Source organism: Pseudorasbora parva, chromosome 4 (assembly GCF_024679245.1).
Source record: "Pseudorasbora parva isolate DD20220531a chromosome 4, ASM2467924v1, whole genome shotgun sequence".
Lineage (NCBI taxonomy): Eukaryota > Metazoa > Chordata > Actinopteri > Cypriniformes > Gobionidae > Pseudorasbora > Pseudorasbora parva.
Window position 1 is genome coordinate 7,610,543 of NC_090175.1, and position 21,048 is coordinate 7,631,590.

At 39.2% G+C, this 21,048-nt stretch overlaps 1 protein-coding gene across 1 annotated transcript; it reads right to left on the reverse strand.

The window, feature by feature from the left end:
- Positions 1–4,395: 4,395 nt before the first annotated feature.
- Positions 4,396–20,912, reverse strand: LOC137073867 (adhesion G protein-coupled receptor E3-like). Its single transcript, XM_067442575.1, has 11 exons — positions 20,860–20,912; positions 13,321–13,510; positions 12,900–13,010; positions 12,614–12,795; positions 12,343–12,504; positions 12,059–12,265; positions 11,749–11,981; positions 11,463–11,529; positions 11,288–11,379; positions 11,052–11,214; positions 4,396–4,743 (listed from the first exon to the last, which is right to left on the reverse strand). Exons 1-11 carry the CDS (start codon positions 20,881–20,883, stop codon positions 4,657–4,659), a joined length of 1,518 nt encoding a protein of 505 aa, XP_067298676.1. The 5' UTR covers positions 20,884–20,912; the 3' UTR covers positions 4,396–4,656.
- Between the last annotated feature and the right edge of the window lie 136 nt (positions 20,913–21,048).

The following is a 21,048-nucleotide window of genomic DNA, read 5'->3' on the forward strand; positions in this document are numbered from 1 at the left end:
CAGTGCGAGTTCCCTCGATAAGGGAAATCAGAGTTTCTTAGCATCTCAGTATTAAACAATTATTTAATACATAATCTGTATTATTCAATTATAGTTATTGTTATCATCAGTTAAAAATGCCATTATACGAATGTCTAGTTGAATAAATGGTTTATTATAACAAACTTGAAACCATTTGTTTGTTTTGTTTATTCAAATTTCAATAAAACATGTCCAATCAACTAAATTCAATAAATGATTATGAATTAGATTAACAACGCATTTTTATCATTAATTTATTAAAATAATAGTAGAGTCCTGGGAAATATTTCTTTTTATGATTTAATACAAATATATTTATTTAAAAAAAAATGGTGGTAATCAAATAAAATATAACAAACTTTTATCCTTTTATTTATTTTCATCTTTTTGCAAACTGCTGAAAAACAGGAATTCACTCAATTAAACAATAGCTTAAAAAAATCTTAAATGTTTAAATTATATTAATATTATTATTATGTTGACAAGTACATTCAATTAGGCCTACAATAGTAATATATTTCTGTCATAATTTCTAGTTTCTGGATAAACCAAACCTTTATTTTGACACGTTGTAGTGAATACTTGTTTCAGAATGTATTTGACAGAGGTTTTTATTCAAATAAAATTATCAAAATGCTCATTAGGGCTTTGGAAATGTTCATGTCCCAATACGTTAAAACACCATGAGCATCAGGCGTACTTGAGTGTGTAGTGATGAAACAGCGCTGCTCATTCACACAGACAGAACAAGCAATTTCTTTATATAGCATGTATTAATAGTGTTTTGTCCTTCAATATTCACAGACCATGTCATTGTTTGATTTATTGTACAGCTTTACTTTTGAGTTATTCATTCATCCATCCATTTGTGTGTTGTACACATTTGTGTTATACTGTAAATTCAATTGCCATTACTGGATTCTGGGATTCCCTCTGCGTCACAGAAATAATTCGGCCTTAAGTTATAAACATACCTTTATCTGCACTGGGGCATGTGTTCCCCGACACGCTCACTGTGTTTCCTCCTTTTGCAGCCACTTTGCATCCACATTTTTTTGCAAATTGGATATCCTCCAGGAAAACCACACAAAATATTTTTTCCTTTTCTATATCCAAAGTATTTCCATATTAGCCAGGGACTCACGATGACGTTCCGCTTTCAGCTGGGTCTGCATCACTGACGTCTGTCTTGTCCGTGTCCATCTTTTTGTGATTTTTGCAAGTTTGTTCTCCCGGCCCTCACTGCAGTCGTTTCTGGAGTGAAATCAACTGAAAATACACCAAATCTCTCTTATTACAAAGCAGACTGTCATTTATCTACAGGTCTTTTTTGCAAATTAACAGCTGCTGATGTTTTATTGAAAATGTTTGGTCACCATTATGGAGATCAGTGTTTGCTTTAGTTGGGCGGTTTGACCCTTGGCTTTTTATGGTCTGTGGCTATCTCTGTGTTCCTGCATCTCGTGTCTAGATCCAGTGTTTGTCTTCCTGGTCATCTTGTTCCCTGTTTTTCATTGTTGACTGGTTGCCCATCCGCGTCCCTGCTCTGCCAAAAGTGGACTTCTGGGCACCTTGGTCTGTGTTTTTATAACAGTGTTAACAAATCACATAATTTCTACAGTCATGAACAAAAATAATGAGGTGATCATCTGATCCCATCTATATTTTATCAGTTGGCCAAATTGAATTTCTGTGAATTAAATTGCATCAATTCGCGGAAAATCTATTTGGCCAACTGAAAAATGTAGATGTGATCAGTCACTAGAAAATGTTATATTGGAGACCTGAATTATTATTTTTTTTACAGTGTAGGAAGATAACGTCTATCACAGCATCCTCAGTATCAGCAGCTATCGCGTTTCTACCGAGCTCATTTACCCTCCTCCATCCCCACCTCCTCCTCTCGTACAGTCGGGATTTGGTATTCTAATTCCCCTCGAATCAAAATTAAATTCCTGAATTATTTTGTACGTTTAATATCAACATTAATGATATCTTCAATATATCATGTTGGTTCTGTTCTGTTTACCCTTATGGGGGTTATTGCTGCTCTTATTCATGCTATATGGATGTGCAGGGAGTTTTTGCCCAGAACGGGACAATAACGGCAATCCATAACCTGTATTACATTTTGGCCAGGACATTCCGCTATCATCCATAATCACCAATCTCGGTGTTAGGTTTGATTCACACTTAACCTTAGAGGCCCACATTAAATATATTTGCAAAACATCCTTTTGTCACCTCAGGAATATAGCCAGACTCCGTCCCTCACTCACCCTTCATGATGCTGAGAAACTCGTTCATGCCTTTGTCTCCTCGAGACTGGATTATTGTAACGCTCGTCTCTTTGGGATTCCTAGCAAGAGCATCCAGAAACTCCAGCACATACAAAAACAGTGCCGCTAGGATCCTGATGAGAGTGTGTAAATATGACCACATTTTTGAACTCACACACCAATTCTTCAGTCTCTACATTGGCTTCCTATTTCCGCTCAGATCGAGTAAAAAAATCTCTCTCCTAACACATCAGTGCATTCATGGCAATGCTCCCACCTACCTTGGCGGATAAAGTCATTCTCGTCGCTTCGTAAAATTATTGTACAGCCACTGTAGTGAGATGGACTTTGTAACGTCGTTTCTAGTGCCTTTTATGGGTCTTGTGAGTGGGAATGTACTGAATGCCAATGGAGGCCGATCTGAAGCCTTTCTCAACTTTCAACAAAAATATCTTCATTTGTTTTCCAAAGATGAACGAAGGTGTTACGGGTGTCCAACGACATGATGGTGAGTAATTAATGAAATAATTTTCATTTTTGGGTGAACTAACCTCTTAAAGAGCTCATTACTCCACATATCTCAGCATGTTCTCTTCACTCCACAAACACTCATCGGCTCTATCCCCCTGGGATTAAGACCCGCACCATTGGGGACAGAGCCTTCTGTGCCGCTGCTCCACACCTGTGGAAAGCCCTCCCTGAACATCTGAGGGCTCCACAAACCACTGATGCCTTTAAAACGGGACTAAAAACATACCTGTTTAGAAAGTCTTTTAATGTTTAAATTGTTTTGTGTTTACATTTCTGTGTTGATTTTGTGTGAACTTAATTCTTAATTGCTCTAACTGCTTTATTTTTATTTTTTTCCTCCCTTTGTAGCTCTTTGAGATTTTCTATAAAATGTAAAGTGCTTTATAAACAAAATGTATTATTATTATTATTATTATTATTATGATTATCCAAACTATATGCTAATATTCAATCAATCATCATTGACGATAGTGGTCCTGACAGAAATAAGCAATTTTAAATGACATCATACCCGCGTTACACTCTATTTCCGTGTTTTATTTTGTAGAAACCATGGAAACACCAAAGATGCTTTAATATATTATGTGTTTTATTAGACAGATGAGCAACTGTTTGGATACATTCATCATCAGAAAATGAATCATTGTTAACAATACATTCTTATTGTTTAAATCTCATTTTCTTGATTTACAGTGAGTACCATGTTTTAGTATGCCTAACATCCATCTAGCTTACTGCAGTGTGAACAAGTGTCCCATAGTAGCCGCCGAGTGAATGCACAGAGAAGCATTATAACATCACTGATAAAACATTGCTGCGTTACCCCACATACACATTATGAAAGAAGCGGAAGTGGTTGTCTACGGTATAATAAAAGGTCTGTGAAATCAAGGCTTTATCAGGCTACGCCTTTTTTTTATATAAGCAACCTCTAGCAGCAAAAAATTACATATTGTGGCTTTAAAATAAACTCTGAAAGCAAAAATCAAGATTTTCAAAAATACGAAAAATTTCAAAAAAGACATAAGACTACAGATTTTGAGATATCTGTTCAAGCACTTATCTTAATAGTTCCGTTATTAAGATAAATCTACTAAACCTATAAAACCTGTGACCTTCCCTTCTGAAAATATATTTTGCCATATGAATATTTAAAGATATATAACAAGGTTCCTTACAGAAGAAACAGTATTTCCCTGGAGCTGTCTGAGCTCAACAACAGTCTGTAAAAATATCCTCTTCACCCTCCACCAAGAAAGTTTTGTGAGTAAAAAAAATTTAAAAAATTATATATATATATATATATATATATATATATATATATATATATATATATATATATATATATATATATATATATATATATATATATACGTGTATATATATACGTGTATATATATATATATATATATATATATATATATATATATATATATATATATATATATATATATATATATACACACACACAGCTATAAGTTCTACATCAATAGTATTTACAGCTTTAATAAAATCAAAAGACCTGTATCTGGGCTGAGACTACATTTAAGTCCAACAAAAAAAAATATTCAGTTGTTTTTTTTTACTGTAATCATAACATCTGTTACGAAGCAGCAGGGAAGAAATGGCAATGAGTCGCCATGGTAACAAACTGGCTATGGAAACAGACAAGGGAGTAGGAACAAGGGTAGCTAAAACTAAACACAGAAAGGGAATACAGAAACAAATGGAACAGAAACACTTCAACATAAAAGTCATTAACCACGAGACAGGCTGGAATCATAAGTACATTACCTGTATATTAATGGCATTTGAACAGTACTTGTTATTTCATGTTTTCGCAGACCTTTTTTGTGTTCACAGCAAAGACACCTCTGACAAATCTGAAGAACTTCCTGTACTGCTTTCTGACCTGGATAAGAATGAGATGAGAGAAGCTGAGTGAGGAGCATCATGACATTAATTTAACCTCTGAAACTCATGAACCACAATGGAGTTTGTTGATCTAACTTAAATACTTAATCTTAACCTTAATTTTTAACTTAAGGTAAGATAACTTGAAAACATAAGGCAATTTATTGCATTCAACTTTTTAAGGTAACTCAACTACTTAAATACTTTTGTTCATCTAATGAAAATCAGGTAATCTTTTGAACTTAAAACTTTTTGTCAAGACAACTAAAAAAACAAGTTTTTTTCAGAAACACAGAAACACGGCTTCTCCTATCACTGCTATGCTGATGACACTCAACTCTACTTCTCCTTTCAACCATATGATCCTACAGTCAGTGTTCGTATCGCTGCCTGTCTGACAGACATTTCTGACTGGATGAAAGAGCATCATCTTAAACTCAATCTTGCAAAGACAGAATTACTTGTTTTCTCAACCAACCCAGCACTTCATCAAAATTTCTCCATTCAGCTTGGTTCATCGACCATATCTCCATCAAGGACAGCCAGAAACCTTGGAGTTGTGATTGATGACCAGTTAAACTTCACTGACCACATTACTGCAACATCCCGGTCCTGCAGATTTGCTTTATACAACATTAGAAAGATCAGACCCTTCCTATCAGAACAGGCTGCACAACTCCTGGTTCAAGCTCTTGTTCTCTCCAGACTGGACTATTGTAATGCTCTTCTGGCTGGGCTTCCAGCATGCACTATCAAACCCTTGCAGCTGATCCAGAATGCAGCGGCGAGAGTGGTCTTTAATGAGCCGAAGAGAGCGCATGTTACGCCTCTCTTCATCAAACTGCACTGGTTGCCAATGGCTGCTCGCATCAAATTCAAGGCACTAGTTCTTGCCTACAAAACAACCACTGGCTCTGCACCAATATACCTAAACTCACTGGTTCAGACTTACACACCCTCCAGAAGCTTGCGTTCTGCGAGCGAGCGGCGCCTCGTGGTTCCATCCCAAAGAGGCATGAAATCGATCTCACAGACATTTTCCTGGACCGTTCCCACCTGGTGGAATGACCTGCCGATCTCAATTCGTGCTGCCAAGTCTGTAGCCATTTTTAAAAAACATCTTAAGACACATCTTTTCCAATTGCACTTGACCAATACAGAATAGCACTTACTGATCACCACAGCAACGACCAAAAAGCACACACTACTGGATCATATCTACGTCTCTCATCCGGATTTGTGCCTTCAGGCAGGTATGTTACATAGTTATCATAACTATCAAAATCCAGTGTTCTGTATTTTGCGTACGTGAGTTTTTGTTGTAGATGGCTATTGCTGCGCGTTTAGCTAGAATGCCATACAAAACCAACCCATTGGGCCACTGAATCTGCATTAACGACAACAGCTGGGGCAACAGCCTTAGTCCTAATGGGTTGTTATCATAGCTATCAAAATCCAGTGTTCGGCATTTTGCGTCCGTGAGTTTTTGTTGTAGATGTCTATTTAAAAAAAAAATTGTGTACTGTGCTAATTAATTGAGATTTCTTACAGCTCTTACAGGTTGTTGGCCTTGTCTGTTTCGTTGCTTCTATTACTCTCACCTTTTTTGTAAGTCGCTTTGGATAAAAGCGTCTGCTAAATGATTAAATGTAAATGTAAGTTGAGCCTACTTGAAAAAAGTTAACTCAAGTAATTTGCTTGTCTGGACTGATCAATCTGGCAATGTGAGTGGACGCATGGTTACAGTGACTGGAGAGGAGCTAAAGGTAATTTTCTGAACAGAACGTTTGCACATCACTTTTAGATGATCAAGGACTCTCCTCTGGTTTCCATCATCCTCAGTCATCACTGGGTGGTGCAATATAACCCTATAGGGTTGACTAGGGCCACAACTCCATCTCTGTGTGGAGCAGTCAGTGCTATGCCTCTTGTCTTTTGTCTGCCGGTTTGTCTGTGTCTGGTTCTGTGTTGCAGGATGAGAAAGTGAATTTCTCAAACATGCCCAAGGAGTACCTCGACCTGAAGGAAGTCTTCAGTAAGTCCTGGGCTGCTTCTCTACCTCTGGAGAGAGAAGATAAGTTGGGTTCCTGCGAGGGACATTCTGGATCAGTCCCTTATCGATAATTATAAATTCAATGGGTAAGTTCTCCTGGGAGCGCCAGGAGGTGCTCCTAGGAGAGGGGTACTGTCACAGTTCATGAATTCACTGACTCATTCTCTCTGTGTGCGCAGGTGTGGTTGCTGTCTGCCATTGATCAGATAATCAGCACCAGCTGCGGCTAATCAACTTGCCTATTTAATGTCTTTCTAACCACCTAGTGTTTGTCAGATCAAGACATGTCACACAATATATATCCTGGTCCTGCCTGTCTTGGTGAACCTGCATTTCGTGTCTAGATCTAGGTCTTGTTCCCTGTATTGTGATTTTTTTTCAAATCAGATTTAGACCACATACATATGTGGTCCTGAATCAGACCCAGATATGATTTTTTTCAATGCGGCTGCAGTGTGAACAACCAATGCGGATTTTATGTGACTTTTACTTCAATCTATGTTGACATTTGCCACAATTATGTGCTGGCGAGTTAGCCCAAGACACAACAGACACAGACAGTAACATTATATGGACTAGATATGGAAAACAACCAGCGATGGAGTGAGTCAATGGAGGGAGGATAAGGTGTTGGACCTAATTAGTATATGGGGAGATACTTCAATTCAAGCTAAACTAGGAGGATCCTACCGTAACCGCTCCGTTTTTGAAAAAAATAGAACACACAATGAAAGAACGGGGACACAGAAGAATGTGGTCAAAAGGGAAGGTGACAAAAGGCCAAAATAACCAATTTTGCTCTCTTTCTTTTCGTTCTTCTCCTCTTCAGCACCTGCTCATTACTGTTATGGCTTCCCTTACACAAACATTTTTAAATAAAAGCGAAAATGCTTACTTCCTCTATAACCTCCCGAACGTTAATGCAACAGGGTGCTGTGTCTGATGTCATTGATATTGTTCTTTTACACATGCGGGTTAGTTTGAAACCTCAAACAGTTCACACTGGAATCAGATATAGGCCACATTTTAAAAGGTAATATGAACAGCCAAACAAAAAATCGGATCTGAGCAAAAAATCTGATTTGAGCATTAAGACTTGCGGTGTGAACAGGGCTAATAAACCCTGTTGTTTCACATTCGCTATTGAATCATTCTTTATTGAACCTGACACCTTTAACCAATCAGACCAACGATCCATTGCTTCTCTATCCATGATTGTGTGAACAACCATCCATCGTCAATAGTGTGACAAGTGGATAAGCTATTTTTTGATTGATCCCTACACATTTGTTACAGAAGCAGGATAGAAATATGTACAGGTTTCCAACCTGAGCTGCAGGGCGAATTCAAATTGCCGGCAGATTGGGCTGGGTTTACCCAGTCTTTTAATTTGCTCCAGTGAAAATCAGCTTAAAAACTTTTGTTTGTTAAATGAGTAGCAGGTGATATTTTGAACTTAAAATGTATTGTCAATACAACCAAATAATGTTTAGCCATGTAAACAGCTATAATCCTTGTTTTTTCATCTCCATGTTTTATTTTCGACATGAACATCATTTGCATCTTAAAACTAGCACACATTTTACCCATTTCACCCAGGAAAATAAGCTGCAAAAGTTGCAATGAAAAGCACATACACTCACCTAAAGAATTATTAGGAACACCTGTTCAATTTCTCATTAATGCAATTATCTAATCAACCAACCACATGGCAGTTGCTTCAATGCATTTAGGGGTGTGGTCCTGGTCAATCTCTTGAACTCCAAACTGAATGTCTGAATGGGAAAGAATGGTTATTTAAGCAATTTTTTAGCGTGGCATGGTTGTTGGTGCCAGACAGGCCGGTCTGAGTATTTCACAATCTGCTCAGTTACTGGGATTTTTACGCACAACCATTGCTAGGATTTACAAAGAATGGTGTGAAAAAGGAAAAACATCCAGTATGCGGCAGTCCTGTGGGCGAAAATGCCTTGTTGATGCTCGAGGTCAGAGGAGAATGGGCCGACTGATTCAAGCTGATAGAAGAGCAACTTTAACTGAAATAACCACTCGTTACAACCAAGTGTACAGCAAAGCATTTGTGAAGCCACAACACGCACAACCTTGAGGTGGATGGGCTACAACAGCGGAAGAGCCCACCGGGTTCCACTCATCTCCACTACAAATAGGGAAAAGAGGCTACAATTTGCATGGGCTCACCAAAATTGGACGGTTGAAGACTGGAAAAATGTTGCCTGGTCTGATGAGTCTCGATTTCTGTTGAGACATTCAGATGGTGGAGTCAGAATTTGGCGTAAAATGAGAATGAGAACATGGATCCATCATGCCTTGTTACCACTGTGCAGGCTGGTGGTGGTGTAATGGTGTGGGGGATGTTTTCTTGGCACACATTAGGCCCCTTAGTGCCAATTGGGCATCGTTTAAATGCCACAGCCTACCTGAGCATTGTTTCTGACCATGTCCACCCCTTTACGACAATCATGTAACCATCTTCGATGGTTACTTCCAGCAGGATAATGCACCATGTCACAAAGTTCAAATCATTTCAAATTGGTTTCTTGAACATAACAATGAGTTGACTGAACTAAAATGGCCCCCACAGTCACCAGATCTCAACCCAATAGAGCATCTTTGGGATGTGGTGGAACAGGAGCTTCGTGCCCTGGATGTGCATCCCACAAATCTCCATCAACTGCAAGATGCTATCCTATCAATATGGGCCAACAATTATAAAGAATGCTTTCAGCAACTTGTTGAATCAATGCCATGTAGAATTAAGGCAGTTCTGAAGGCGAAAGGGGGTTAAACACATTATTAGTATGGTATTCCTAATAATCCTTTAGGTGAGTGTATAGCTCAACACCCCAAAACATTGTGTTGGTTCAGTAATAGACATAACTGATTATAATGTACTGATTCTTTTCTGACGTCATTTGACGCGTACGTGCTTTGTCACTGTAGTAGAATGGAAGAGGGAGGCGAGGCGCAAGTGTGAGTAATTAAAAATGCTCCAACTACATTAAAAGCATACGTCTTCGCACATTTCAGCTTTTATGAACAACCTGGTAAGCACGACCTGGAAGACAATATTTATCAAAAGAATTTCACTTGTAATGTATATTCTAATGTATTTTCAAACTTGAGTTTTATTTGATGCTTGATACATTCAAGAAGCATGTTTTCTTTGAGCAGGTAAAATTTAATTTTCAGATCTGACTGCTTGTATTTACTGTCAAAATTGTATACAAGAATTCAGTCTATCTTTGTGATCATTGTGATGCATCGTGATAGCAAATTGAACCAAACTGATCACATGATAATCATAATCGAACCAAACTGTGAGACGAGTGTTGGTTCACACCCTTAGTCAACACAAATCTCAAACATGGTGATGATCAACAATTGTAATTCAGTAAAATAGGAACTCTGTTCGTATTATTGGAATACCCCAATATTTTCCTTTTTTTTCAAGCTGCAATGCATGCTGGGAACTGGCACATCATTGTTGAATGTAAAATTGTTTGTTTACATAACTCAATTTGTAAAGTTGGGACAACATTTGGGCAAGTTTTGGAGCTTTTGTTAGCAACATTTTCTTCTAACAGATTAAACAAAGATTATATGGGATGAGTCGGTTTATTATCTTGTGTGAAATAAACAAGAATGCTTTAAACATTGCTTACAAAAGTTGTTTTGTTGACTTTACCAAATGTTGTCCCAACTATCCAAATTGAGTTATCTAAAAAAACATTTGTATATTCAACAATGGTGTGTCAGTTCTCACCATGATTTGCAGCTTGAAAAAAATGGTTATGTGGTAACAGTTATTTAGATGTCACATGTTTCAGAGTTCATATTTGTACTAAATTACAATTGTAAGTCATCACCATGTTTGAAATTTGTGTTGACATGAGATATGTTGAAGTTAAGCTATATTTGCTGCTCTCTGCAACTTTAGCATTTTTTGCAGTGTAAGAAAAGGATTGTTAAGAGAGAGTTTCTGAAGTAAACACTTATACTTTTGTTCCAAATACCGTCTCTGAAGTGAGTGAAACAATTTTCCTATAGAGCGGCATCAGAAAATGTCTGAACTAATTACAGAGGACAAAATAGAAAAAAACTTGTGAAAGGTCCTAAAATTTTAAAGGAGGTTTAAAAGCGTGGCGATTGAAGCATTAATGTCAGACAGCAGATCAAAGCCATTTTTCTTCAGTTTGGAATGGAATATGGTGGTAAATTGAGTGATGTCTGACCTCATCATTGAGGACACAATAGACCAGAAAGATGAAGGTTCCCTGCTGGGAGTTCACGATCAGGAAGAGGATCTCCAGAATCTGACTGTCCTTAGTGAAGGGACCCAGAATCCAGGAGCAACCAAGAACCACAAACTGAGCCAGTGTTTTAAATGTCATAATCCTGCAGAGAAAGAAAGATAATTACCATATCTTTATTGATTATATATAAGTGTTCAAACTATAATGTTTGTTACTTGGTTTGTCTCATCTGTGAAACTTCAGCGTTCAGATTTTTGAGAGTAAAGTTCAGTTTGATGATGATGTTGATGAAGAGAATCGTGTTTAACTAAAAAGTAGAAAATAATAATTAATCACATTGTTTTTCCTTTAATATAAATAAAAATTATGAGAAATAAGAAATGTGCTTACTGCTAGTATGACACAAACAGGACCCAGAAAACTCCAGATAAAACCTTTATCCAGTTTAATCCAGCAGCTGTTTAGAGGACCAATCAGAACACAATATAAGAACTGAATGAATGTATTCAAAAATTATATTTCTGGTGTTGAATTGTGGTGGGGTTTTTTTTTATCTTGTGTGTGTTTATACAGTATAAGTAAAGCTGTACTTTTATCAGATTGCAGAAAAAAATAAACAATAGCCCAGAGCTGCTTTATTTGCTTCTAATCAAATTAACTTAAAACACCAACTCACTGTTCGCTGCCATATCCTTCAGGAAGCAGCCCGACAGACACGCTCACCACAACCAGAGCAACCGTATATCCAATCACACACAGGAATCCACTGTTAAGCACCTCCCTCTTTTTGGAGCTGATCTGTGATAGGTTCTTCACACAGATATAGAGCAGCAAAGCTTCAATGAACATCCACACAAAGCCGGAGAGAAAGAGGAAGTGCAGCACACCTGATATCACGGCACACAACACCTGGAGAGCATGAGAGACGGTTATGATGATTCTCAGTGAGGCTGTGCTGAGCTGTAGGGCTCCTTCATCATTCTCACCTGCTGACGGCGTATGAGTCTCAGGAACTGTTGTGTGAGCAGGAACAGAAGGTGAGCCAACAGCAGACTCACACAGAGGTTGATTCGAGCCACATTATTCACTCCAGGACTCCACTGACAAAGGGCAAAGGTCAACAGGGCCAAACTGAAGAACACCAGCCCCACGATCACACACACCAAATTCAACAGCTCCATCAGTGAGTTGCTCTGAGAGAAAACATGTCAGAGTACATGAGTGCCAAATCTGTGCTCTTCTTCAATGGTCTCTATAAATGTTCTCGTACCTCTGTTGGGTGGCTGGTTTGCATGATGAGAGCGAATGTCGACAGATGAACACAGGAACACACAGTGAAGCTGCTGTTGGTCTCTAAAACAGAACAACCATCTACACTCCACTCGCTGATATTCCAGTACACACAGGACAGAGAACCGCTGGGGTCGAACTCCTGCAAAAAGAAGAAAGAACATGCAGAAAATATTACAACACTGAATATTAGATGTTTTCAGATGTTCATCAGTTCTCAGGCTGGATGAAACCTCATTTCAGTCTCTCACTCTGATGTGTCTGAGGGTGAAGTTGACTGGTTTGGTGAGTTTGGTGTTGTTGGTTTGTTGAAGAGTAGCTGAGATCACAGTGGACATCATGGTTTTAATCGTGTCATTTGATGTGTTGAAGAAGTCAGGCTTCAGTAGATTCTCCATTGACTTATAACTCATGAAAGTCACAGCAGCTGATCCTGTGTGACAGACCAACATAAAATGAGTCACATCAATTTATTAAAAAAAACAACAACAAAAAAACACTTTAACAGCATAGAACATGTTCATGTTTCAAACATACTTGTAGTGCTGCTGTTGGCTATCTCAAAAAGGTCAATATCCATATGAGCTTTTTCTGTCCTGATCAAAGGGATTGTAGATGCATTTGGTCCAATTGCAAGAACTCTTACTTCTACAAGTAAGAAAAAACACATATAATCTCTTATCTATATTTAGCTGGTGTGTTTTACAAATTAAAGCCCTGTAATCTTTAAATATAAAAGTTATTTATTGGCATTGATACTTTCAGGAAGAATAAATTCCTGTGAATATTGTAATGGACAGAAGGCATTTTAAAGTGAAGGAAAAAAAAGGGGAAAAAAACACACAGAAAGAGCTGGCTTCTCCAGAAGACCATATTTGACTATGACGCACACCATTAGCTTTGTTTTTAAAATGTGTAAAAACATAAGTACAAGCAGTGATGTAAAAACGCTCTTTACCTGTATTGTTGAGACTAATATTCTGCAAGTTGTATGTTTCTGTTGGTTTTACTAGTGCAGACACCAGTTTCTCAAAGGCGTTCAGATAAATGTTTCCATATAACACATTTGTATCTTTATCTTCAGCTTTGGCCAATTTTGAAATAGGTACCTGGGCAGCATCAACAATCTTCAAAAAGTCGTCCGCCATCTAATCAAATACCAAAGAATTACTACTGTAGCATGAAAATGATTTCTATGGCAAAAGAGTGTAATCTATGGTTCATTTTTAAAATATGGAGACAAACATTCCCTGAAAAAGGTTTCAAATAGTCAAGAAACACCACATAATTATTTATTTCTTTGTTTTAAAAATATTATTTTCCAGGGTCAAACATTAGCGCATGGTCTAACAATAGTGCAAAAATAAATAGTAAAAATAATATAGTAAATAGTAAAAATAATAAAAAATAATATAATTATAGAAGAATGATTGTAGCTTCATTTAGTGTTAGAATATGCTGTTCAAATATGCATACAGCAATTTAATTGCATTATTTAAATAAATTGCATTTATTTATAGAGGTAAAGAAGAACTCAAAGATCACTGTGGCTGAGCTCCAGAGATCCAGACAGGAGATGGGATAAAGTTGTAGAAAGTCAACCATCACTGCAGCCCTCCATCAGTCGGGGCTTTATGGCAGAGTGGCCTGACGGAAGCCTCTCCTCAGTGCAAGACACATGAAAGCCTGCATGGAGTTTGCTAAAAAAAAAAAAACACTTGAAGGACTCCAAGATGGTGAGAAATACGATTCTCTGGTTTGATTGAGACTTAATTCTCAGTGTTATGTGTGGTGAAACCCAGGCACTGCTCATCACCTGTCCAATACAGTCCCAACAGTGAAGCATGGCGGTGGCAGCATCATGCTGTGGGGATTTTTTCAGCTGCAGGGACAGGACAACTAGTTGCAATTAAGGGAAAGATGAATACAGCCAAGTACAGGGATATCCTGGACGAAAACCTTCTCCAGAGTGTTCAAGACCTCAGACTGGGCTGAAGGTTCACCTTCCAACAAGACAATGTCCCTAAGCACACAGCTAAAATAACGAAGGAGTGGCTTCACAACAACTCTGTGACTGTTCTTGAATGGCCCAGGCAGAGCCCTGACTTAAACCCAATTGAGCATCTCTGGAGAGACCGGAAAATGGCTGTCCACCAACGTTTACCATCTAACCTGGCAGAACTAGAGAGGATCTGCAAGGAGGAATGGCAGAGGATCCCCAAATCCAGGTGTGAAAAACTTGTTGCATCTTTCCCGAAAAGACTAATGGCTGTATTAGATCCAAAGGGTGCTTATACTAAATACTAAGCAAAGGGTCTGAATACTTAAGACCATGTGATATTTTAGTTTTTCTTTTTTAATAAATCTGCAAAAATGTCAACAATTCTGTGCTCCCTTTCAGTAGGTCACGTTCGACATATGTCGGAACTGACCAACGAATTTGGATCTATTTTCAGAGACCAATCTGCTTCGAGTGTTTCTAAATGTGCCTCGGCACTGATAAAGAGCAGTTTTCCTTTTCTAAAAGAGCAACACGGTTTGACCCGACATCTTTTCAACATGTAATGCAAACTGTGTGTTTCTGGATGCAATAGCTTCCTGTCCTCATTTGATGTTCACCATTCGCTCTCACATGTAGACGCATAACATATAGACGTGATATTGAGATGCATTGTTCGTCTCACCCTTCTCATAAGGGCTCGAGCGCTCAGCGTGCTGTGTCACTCGGAGCTCTATATGCGCAGTCGAGACGAGTCCCTTTGTCTATTTCCCAAACCAGTTCCTTTTCTGGGGCACCAGGGCTACTTTAGCTAATAAGTGCTGGTGACCTCAGGATTACAGTGGGGCTTCCCCGCCGGGTACATCTCTTTGGACCCCCACACCTCTATCGCATCACAAGCATGCTGAGACTGGGTTTGTGGGTGGTTTAGGTTCTTTCATGAGAACATGACCACGTCGGTGCATTGTTCACCTTCTTCAGAGGGGCTTGAGCATCCAGTGCACCATGTGCCGTTCTGACATCCACGTTCACTGTCTCACATGCCTGCTGGTAGCTTAAAGATGAGATTGCTGGTCCTTAAAAAATGAGGACCTAGCATTTAATTTGGGGCTCTGGCAGAGGACAGATTTTTAATTGCTGCATTGGAGAGAGGGGAAATATGGAAAACCAAAATGGTCCTAATCTGTAAAAAAGAAAAAATAGTTTTCCCTCTCTCACCACCCTCTGTCCAGCATGCACGGGGGTAGTCCCGACCCAGGGGTTATGTAGGAACTGTGTGCAGTGTTGGACCTTGCTCTCTGGGTGACGAAAGTCACCAAATGCTCCCTGGGTCAGGAGATGTCCACACTAGTGGTCCAGGAATGTCATATGGGGCTAAACCTGGCAGATATGTGAGCCCTACAAAGTTTGGTTCCTCAATGCCTCTGTCTGTCAGGCTTGCCTCTTTGATGACATCATCGAGAACTTTGCCCAGGAGTTCTTGGAGGCCCAGTAGCAGGCAGAGGCATGAAAAAAAACATCCTGCCCCGACTGCTGCTGCCTCCATCACCGGTCACAGCAACTCCGCCAGCTTAACACCGAAGGCATCCTACTGCATCTGCCTCTGCCCCTGCTGAGCAGCAGCCTCTACTTGGGCAGCAGGTGGCTGGGTGCAAGGGAGGCACCCAACCCGTCCAGGGTCCCGCAAAGTCTGCTGGCATGCGCAAGGACAAGCGGCCCTGAAACAGGTAGCCCAGTGAGTAGGGGACCTGCTCTCGGGGAGGCGGTGTCAGTACCCCTCCCTCCGCCTGAGGAGGACTGGGAAGTGAATATATATATATATCGGTTTTGTTCCTGCCACTGGCTCTCTGGAGTCCAGCGGTACCCACATTCTCAATAGAAGAGTAGTTTCCTCCCTCCCTGGGTCCCAAGAGGTTCAGGCTGGCAGTGCTCGTTGCCCCCAGGCCTTGCCACTCTTTTCCTCCCCTCTTTTCATCCGAGGACAGCAGTGTGGGCACCGAGGACGCCACCAGGCCTTCTCACCCACGCTCAGCCCCACACTGGATTACTCAGTCAACACTACGGGCCGCCTCAGAGTTGGTGCCGAGTTCTCCACCTCCCTATCTCCGGGCAGTGGGCAGCATCATGGGTACTGAGGACAGCAACAGGCCTTCTCACCCACACTCTGTCCAAACCAGGAGTGCTCGGGCAACACTCTCTCACAGCTCTCTCGTCAGTGCACAACTCCAGGTGAATGGCGACTCCACCCCTGGAGCACTTCGGAGCCGCGCAGGTAAAACTGATCACCTCTCCAGACATGACCCATTGCCAGTGGTACTACTCCCTGACAGAAGGTACCTTAGGCATAGATGCACTCGCACACATCTGGCCCCGGGCCCTAAGCAAATATGCGTTTCCACATTGAGCCTTCTAGCACAGACTCTGTGCAAGGTCAGGGAGGACGAGGAGCAGGTCTTGCTAGTTGTGCCCTATTGGTCCAATCGGACCTGGTTCCCTGAACTCTCACTCCTCGTGTCAGCCCCTCCCTGGCCAATTCCCCTGAGGAAGGAAAATCTTTCTCAGGGATGGGGCACTCTATGGCACCCGCGTCCAGACTTCTTGAAACTCCATGTCTGGTTCCTGGATGAGACGTGGAGGTTCTAGGTGGCCTGCCACAGGCAGTGGTACAAAACCATTACTTCTGCTAGAGCCCCCTCTACGAGGTGCCTCTAAGCTTTGAAGTGGAACCTGTTCGTCGAGTGGTGGTCTTCCCACCGATAAGACCCCTGAAGGTGTTTGAACCCCTGAATTAACATTGTGCTATCCGTCCTGCAGGATGGGCTGGAGCAAATCCTGTCTCCCACCACCCTCAAAGTGTATGTTGCAGCAATAGTGGCATATCACGATGCAGTAGGCGGTAAATCCTTTTGTAAGCACAACTTAATCGTCAGGTCCCTCAGAGATGCGAGGAGACTAAATCCTCCTCGTTCTACCTCGGTACCCTCTTGAGACTTAGCCCTGGTGCTCAGAGCACTTCAGGGTCCTCTATTTGAGCCTTTGCAGTCTGTTGAATCAAGAGGGTAAGGGACCTGCATGCACTTATGGTCGATGAATCGTGCCTAGAATTCGGGCCGGCCAACTCTCACGTTGCCCTGAGACACATGCCCAAGGTTCCTACAACTCCCTTTCGGAAACAGGTGGTGAACCTGCAAGCGCTGCCTTTGGAGGAGGCAGACACAGCCCTATCTTTATGTCCCATTTGCACACTCCACGCTTACGTTGACCGAACTCAACGCTTTACAATCTCACAGAAGCCCTTTGTCTGTTACGGAGGCCAGCAGAAGGGAAAGGCTGTCTCCAAGCAGAGGTTAGCCCACTGGATAGTGGATGCTATTGTCTTGGCCTACCAGTGGCATATATATATATATATATATATATATATATATATATATATATATATATATATATATATATATATATATATATATATATATATATATATATTAGGGGTGTAACGGTTCACAAAATTCACGGTTCGGTTCGATACGATACACTGGTGTCACGGTTTGGTTCGGCACGGTTCGGTTTGTTTTAGATACAGCAAAAAGAAAAAATTGGCAGATAAATTACCTTTTTTTATTCTTTTTTTATTAAAACTAACAAAGTATGAATTTCTTTTTCTTTTCTTTTTTACATTGAACAATGATGGAGCTATACTTTACCCACACTGTAAAAAATTATTTAGGAAAAAAAAAAGAAAAAGAAAAAAGTTCATTGAAATTAAAATTTTGAGTTAATACAATGAACATTTTTTGAGATTCGACAGCCTTTATTAAAATATTATTAAAAGATTTTGTAAGCATATTGGGTAATTGTGTGAGTTTTATTTCTGATGACGCAGTGAAACATGCCAAATTGTGCTATTTTCATGATTTATCACATTTTTTATGTGGTTCAGATTCAAAAATATTTTGAGTTTCTATTTATTAAACTAATTTCCTTCATTGTATCAACTCAAATTTTTAATTTAAATAAACTCAAAATTTTAAGGCAACCAGGTTTCTTACTTTTTTAAGTTTAACCAACAAAAACCACCACAATTTTTTTACAGTGCATCTTCTATGTAGTTACAGGAATAAGACATTAGCTCTTTACATTAGCGTGTGCGTTGCGTGTTGCGTTGCAGGAGCCCCACACCCTGTAGTCCTTTCACATATGCTGCGTTTGTAGTCCGCAACTGATCCGCTGTTGCACACCACAAACACAGCATTTATTCATTATTTTTATTTAAAATCCAAAAGTTTTTACTGAACATGCCTCGTCAGAATTCCAACTCTCTTTGTTTACTCTTTAATAGAAGTCAGGTTACATAGCCAACTACATTTAAACAACATTTTATTAAAGTCATTTATTCATATTCATATACTTTAGATTTAGCTCACACAAGTGGCAAAACATTTAAACATAGTTTATAGCCTTAAATCACAAACATTTTAAATTAGAAACTTACAATAGTCTATTCATAAACAGCTGACTCTCGTCTTATCTTTTGTTTTTACACCCTTTTAAAAGAAATCCTGCAGGTCAAAAAGAACTTTGCTTTTCACCTCCAAAGTACGAGTGCTCTCCATTATGGCACATTTTTTTAACCTAAATGCCAGGTAAGGTGTCGTTTTGTTGCTTTACTTGAGAGAAAAAAAGCCATGTGTTGACTTTGAAACAAGAGTATATTTTAAATGATATGCATCTGTGGTGAAATTACTCGATTTTCGCGTCAGTACACGTTTATTTTAATGCGAACAATGTTCTATCGCTTTAATGCAGCAACGCAGCGCAGCAAAAAATAGACTCGGTACGAAAACGATCGGCGCACTGCTGCAGACGCAACGCACCTGGAATGGACTGGCGGACCGCATCCGCGTGCAGTGTGAAAGCTGTAATCCGTTAACATGGGTACGGAAAAAAATACGCACCGCACACGCACTGCAGACGGAGTATGTGTGAAACGGGCGTTAGGTCTCATATCCGCGGCTATAAATGGACCACTCGCCGTGGTGATGTCTTTTGCCATTTGAAAGTTGGAAATGTCGGTCTAAATGCTGCGGGGATAGTTTGTGGGATAGTTTGTGGCTGTTTCTCCTTTTTATCGTCTTGTTGTCGGCGTAAATGAGTTGATTGACATGACATGAATTATTCCCGCAGCTGTACCATCAGCAAATGCAACATACCGTTGTTTTTTAATCCATCACTCTTGCCAACACCATCATAGCTTACAAAGAATCCAAAGTTCACCCAAACACCAGTCCTGTTGGTTATTGGAGGATCTTCTATTTCTGGTTTGTTAAACGCAATAGCCATTTTGCCACGAGCATTCAGCGTGTAGCCTACTGAGTTAGCGAGCACCTGACTGAGCAGCCTAAAACATATTTGGTGTTTTTTGTTTTCTTTCACTTCGGCGGTGTCAGGGGCATTGCCTGTTATGTCGTTTTGGTTATTGGGCTACCTTGTTGAACGCATATTATTATATTTCACACACTTTTTTATTTTCCAAATCTAATTAATTAGTCAAGGACATGTGAACACAATATATATATATATATATATATATATATATATATATATATATATATATATATATATATATAAAGAAACAAAATTAAGAAAACATAATATATATATATATATATATATATATATATATATATATATATATATATATATATATATATATATATATATATATATATATATGCCATTATATGCCAGTGCCATTAGCTATGTTTCCATCAACCTATTGTTATGTACGTTTTGGGACATTGCAACACTGGATGTCCAGATGTCCAGTAAATCCCTCTGTGTTGAATTACCACCGCTCTGTGTTCATATGGGAACCTCCAGCAGGGTGTTAAAGTAACACTGAAGCAGTGTTAGAGTTAATTAAATACTTAAGTGATTAACTGAGTGATGACTGTTTTATTATTGAAGACACCTGATGATAATGAACAGAATCACTCAAAGACGATGGCAGTTGCAATTTGTGTACAGTTATCTATTAACAAATAACAAATAAACAGTTTGGGACAGTGACCAGTTTTATCTGCATCACTGTTACAAAAACCAAAAAACTGACATAAAAAGTTGTTAAACTGGCCAACCAAACAAAACACTGATCACTATATTGGTGATCACCTAAACCTATTAATTCTCCAAAAAAAATTATAGATGACAGAAATAAGCGCCAAGATGCGCATACATTTTTAAAGAGCGGTCAAAAAAGTATGCACTCAATTGCGTCAGATAATTATTTCAATTATTTTATTGAATAACTTGAAATATAAATAAATAGATAAATATATAATTTTAAAAAATGGTGTCCGTTATGTAATAGTATCAAAATACCATTTACTTTTAAGGGAGAAAAATTAACAATTGAATTCAAGACATTTTGTGAAGTGAAAAAAATCTAGATTTTTTGAGAATGTCCCTTCATTCAGGTAATGTCCCAGAAACGTTACTCACCTCTGAAGACATCTGACCTGTCATATTGCCGATCTGATCAACAATATTCACTATTTGTTTTGCAGTTGCCTGCTCCTGAAAAAGAAAAGAAAACAGATGAAAGAAAAAAACTTTTTTTTCTTATAACAGTAAATGTGAATTCTAAGTGTATAAGACATTATTTAAAGACCATCTTTCAGAAACTCATCC